The 4,888-nt window shown below is 42.8% G+C and overlaps 1 protein-coding gene across 2 annotated transcripts; it reads left to right on the forward strand.

Annotated features, from left to right (window-relative positions):
• On the forward strand, window positions 1-4,520 carry gpr85 (G protein-coupled receptor 85). Of its 2 annotated transcripts, none has more exons than XM_030046422.1 (2): window positions 1-120; window positions 1,436-4,520. In XM_030046422.1, exon 2 carries the CDS (start codon window positions 1,599-1,601, stop codon window positions 2,730-2,732), a length of 1,134 nt encoding a protein of 377 aa, XP_029902282.1. In that variant the 5' UTR covers window positions 1-120; window positions 1,436-1,598; the 3' UTR covers window positions 2,733-4,520. The 2 variants fall into 2 exon arrangements, with proteins under 2 accessions (XP_029902282.1, XP_029902283.1); XM_030046423.1 differs by lacking the exon at window positions 1-120 and adding an exon at window positions 296-395.
• The last annotated feature ends 368 nt before the right edge of the window (window positions 4,521-4,888 follow it).

Genomic DNA, 4,888 nt, shown 5'->3' on the forward strand with positions numbered 1-4,888 from the left:
TGTATATTCACCGTGGAGGAAAAAGGGGGCAGGCAACAAACCAAGCTTTTTTAACAGCAAAACCTGACTTCTGCAATGTAAATAAGCTCCAGGAGGGATACGAAATAGGATTATCAACAGGTATGGTTTTGACTGATCTTCTCCTCGGCTGTTCGTCTCATTTGGCCTTGGTTAGTGGCTCCGATTCTGGTCTATTCCTACCGGGTACTTGGGAAATTGTTCTAGTCTAATGGACGTGCGGATCCTCTACACTGTTATGCTTTATCCAGCAGTCTACCGGTTGGGATGCAACAACAGTGATTTTATCCTGCAATGCTCTCGACAGAAATGTCTCTTAGAAATACCCGAACGCGCGTAAAACACTCTTCCGACAGTGGGAGGATGCGTAAAAACGCGTAAGTAGGCATAAACGCCCATATTTATCAGATTTAGTGATATATAATAGCAATTGTTTGATATTGATAACATCGAAAAATGTATGTCGAAACATCCCATATTACATCCGCCAGGCTTAGAATTGTTAGAGCTGACAGCATCGATAAAAATGCGTCCATCCCATTTGATATCATCATTGCATCTCAACATCAACCAGATATTTGTGTTAAAAATCAGGTTTAGTATTTGGATTATTGAGTGTATTCTCTCAACTCATTGTTTGTAATTTGTCACATCAAAGATGAGGTGGAAAACGGATGAGAGACCGGCTCAATAAACGCCTTAATGAGAACATTGCTTATTAACGTGAGACTCGTAATCCAGTCAACCTTTAATCAGACAAAACATGGATGCTTTATTCTGTATGCACCCTTCGTTGATTTTCCACAATGCATGGAGGCAGGGCAAGTTTATTCGAGGCATCCCTCGGTTCAGATAGCCTTCATCTGTTCTGCAGGGTGTAGGGTGTGATCAAGAGCTTTTTTGGGGACTGCATTTCTCTTAATGTTTCACAGTGCGCTATATAAGAAAAAAAAAATCTAAAATCCACTCCAAACCTTTTGTCTACCCCATTTTTTCCCGACAGACGGGTAAAAATGCGTCGTCTATTAATGAACACTCAACGATGGCTTATTATTATCACGGTGCCTTTGTTCAGTCAATTCCGAGCCCCCATAAAAGAAAACTCTATTATTGTAACTAGGATTAATGCTGTAGTCTAATCAAGCTCTTTCGTTGTCTCCCTGTCTTTCTCTCTCTATAGACGAAGTATTCAAGCTGGGGCAGAGCTCTGCACTGGCTGACTGCATGCCACTCTAAATGCAATGAGCTATCTATGTGAAAATGTAAAAAATAATTAAATAAACAAATAATAATAATGATAAATGCCATAGGCAGAGGGGGATGATTACTTTTCACAGCCTAGATTTTGCCAGTGCAGTTAAAAACAATGCAGCTGTTGTATGTGACTGAATGCTGATGGGTGGATAATATTTTTCAGGGATTTTTTTAGGTGTGATGAGACAAAGGAACAAAGGATGCCTTAGAAGAGAGGTTGCCTATATGCCTGGAAACCTCTTCAAAGCACACCGCCAAATGGATCTATCGCCTCCCCCTGCCACCTCTAGATCATGATACTTGGCTGAAGCTATTCCGCTATCTTTATGATCCCTCCTCCATCTATGGCGAACTATAGCCATGCAGGGGACCACACCATCTTGCAGAATGTCTCTCCTCTCGCTACGTTCCTCAAACTGACCTCTCTGGGTTTCATCATTGGAGTCGGTGTGGTCGGTAACCTCCTGATCTCCATCCTGCTGGTCAAAGACAAGAGCCTGCATCGCGCACCATACTACTTTCTGCTGGACCTGTGCGCTTCTGACATCCTGCGCTCTGCCATCTGCTTCCCCTTCGTCTTCACCTCCGTCAAGAATGGATCCGCCTGGACCTATGGCACGCTCACCTGCAAAGTGATCGCCTTCCTGGGCGTGCTCTCCTGTTTCCACACGGCGTTCATGCTGTTCTGTGTCAGCGTCACACGCTACCTGGCCATCGCACATCACCGTTTCTACACCAAGAGGCTGACCTTCTGGACCTGCCTGGCTGTCATCTGCATGGTGTGGACGTTGTCGGTGGCCATGGCTTTCCCCCCAGTGCTGGATGTAGGGACGTATTCCTTCATCCGGGAGGAGGACCAGTGCACATTCCAGCACCGTTCCTTCAGGGCCAATGACTCACTGGGCTTCATGCTCCTGCTGGCACTCATCCTCCTGGCCACACAGCTGGTTTACCTCAAGCTTATCTTCTTCGTCCACGACCGACGGAAGATGAAGCCCGTCCAGTTCGTGCCTGCCGTCAGCCAGAACTGGACCTTCCATGGGCCAGGTGCCAGCGGGCAGGCGGCGGCAAACTGGCTTGCTGGATTTGGGAGAGGCCCCACCCCACCTACTTTGCTTGGTATTCGACAGAACAGCAATGCAGCGGGCCGCAGGCGTCTATTGGTGTTGGACGAGTTCAAAACAGAGAAGAGGATTAGTAGGATGTTCTACATCATGACGTTTTTCTTCCTGGCACTGTGGGGCCCCTATCTGGTTGCCTGCTATTGGCGGGTGTTTGCGAGGGGCCCAGTAGTCCCCGGGGGCTACCTGACGGCAGCCGTGTGGATGAGCTTCGCCCAGGCTGGGGTCAATCCCTTCATCTGCATCTTCTCCAACAGGGAGCTCCGGCGCTGCTTCAGCACCACGCTCCTCTACTGCAGAAAATCCAGGTTACCAAGGGAACCCTACTGCGTTATATGAAGGCTTTGCTGTGGGTTTTTCCCCCTCTATCTCTCTATTTCCCTGATTGATCTTGATCTGGGCTTGTTCCCACTGTACAGCGTACTCTCTTTTTCTATCTCTCTTCTCTTCATCCTCCAGTTTTCTCCTCTTCCTCCCTCTCCTCGCCCTTCTTTTCAGAGGTGGAAGTTGGACTGTCAGTCACAAAGCTCTGTCAAGGTGATTGAATATCAAACGTGGAGGCTGAAGGGAATGGAATACACAGGAGGTCTGGACCCCTCTTGTGTTTATGTTTTAGTAAACAGACCGCTGTGGAAGGCCATGCCAATGCAGAGAAGCAAAAAGTAAAACAAAAAAAAAAAAAAAGGAAAGGAAAAAAGAAAAAAAGAATCATTGACAAAACAATGAAAACAAAGGACTGACCCCCTTGCTTTGGATATTTTGAAGATGCGTAATTCTGTGAGGTATGAAATACATAAAATATGAAAAGAAAATGAAAAAAAAAACATAAAACAAAGAAATGATTACCTCTCAAGGAATCACTGGAGATGTTTTACATTTTAAGAGTTGCACTAAAAAGAAGATGTAAAGATGCTTTTTTTGGTCAACAGTTGCCAGTTGCATTGCAAGGACAACTTGTTTCTTTTCTCCAAAACTAAACAATGAATGCTTTAATTTGCAACAGACTTCACAATCGCTGTAAGTAAAGCAAAACTTGGTGACTGTTGGAATATACCATCACAAGAGGATAAAAATGGTTTTAATGTAAGTGATATCTTTTTCATTTTCTGGGTGGGGCTTAACGATGGGGATTTACAATGTGTGGTTTTGAAGTTGCAACTTAAAACTAGAAATTATTTCTTGTAGTTTTACTATCCATATGTCCCTAGTGTCTGGCATTGTTATTTTCTTATCACCTTTTACAAAAAAGAGGAAAAAAGAGGAAATGATGTTTGGATTTTAAAAAAGTTGCTTTTAAGAACAACCTTGTGCTTAAAAAAAGACAGTGAAGAACTAGTTAAATGTTTCATCATATCCATGTACCTAAACACTGACATATTGTTACAGTATTGCTGATGCCACTCCGGGTGTTCTTGCCTTAATGGTTATGATATTGTCATGTTTCTTGGTTGTTGGGTTATTATTATTTTTTTTTTCATTCACTCCTGAAAAGTCCTTTTTAGACGCAAGGGGAGTCTTTTCACATCAACGTAAAGTGCATGTCCATTTTAAAAGCTGGTCCACTCCCATGAGCATCACAGGCCATACACTGAGCAGCCCATTTTTATTCTGCAATGGTTTGCTACACCCCACAGAGTGCTCAGAGCACAGGGAGTGTGTGTGTGCGTGTGTGTGCGTGCGTGTGTGCGTGCGTGTGTGTGTGCGTGCGTCAGTGGGTGCATGTGTGTGTATGTCAGAGTGTTTGTGTGTATGTGTGGGCAGTATAGATCAGACAACAGTCACTTCAAGACCAGAGCCTTAGTATGAAATCTTGCACAATTTGTAAAAAATGTAAAAGGATAAAAAAAAAAAAAAAGACATTTAAGGCACACCGTCTTGTTTCTACTTTCCCTACATTTGCTCTCTACTGATTGTTTTCAATAACTTACTTTTTTCTCTTGTGGCCATTTTAATATTTATTATGTATTCTTTTTGTATATTATAGATAGATTGTGTGTAAGTATGTGAGTCTTTCATTTTGAAGTCCCGAATGTGAGTACAGTTTCAGTTAGGATTGCATTTGCTGAAAGTTAACTGTGTAATCTGTTGCTTACATTTTTGAAAATAAAAATTTTCCATTTTGCAAAATTGTTTTTATCCCTCTCATTGGGCAGAACATTGGTACAATGCATTAACAAAACTGTTTGGGTGTTTTTCCTGGTCATCTTCAGAAATTATGTGGTCAAGGTCGTGTTTTGAAATTGTGATTGATCAAATGATGGCTGATGACCGTACCATTATCCTCACTCTTAATCTCCCCCTCAGGGTAAACATTTGCATTGGTATTTTTAAACTTGTGCACTAAGTGAACTTGTCTCAGGGCGTCATGACAACACTGCATATCCATGTTTGGGATAAATCATTACCTGTCATTCACTACTCTATTTTAAAGCTACAGCTGACTACTGCATGCAAAATGCTACTATTTTGTATATAAAGGTCTAAAGACAATACAT

This window comes from Myripristis murdjan, chromosome 23 (genome assembly GCF_902150065.1).
Source record: "Myripristis murdjan chromosome 23, fMyrMur1.1, whole genome shotgun sequence".
NCBI classification, from domain to species: domain Eukaryota; kingdom Metazoa; phylum Chordata; class Actinopteri; order Holocentriformes; family Holocentridae; genus Myripristis; species Myripristis murdjan.

Excerpts from the sequence above, each read along its gene's own strand:
- gpr85 (XM_030046422.1), top strand. The coding sequence starts at position 1,599 with ATGATCCCTCCTCCATCTATGGCGAACTATAGCCATGCAGGGGACCAC.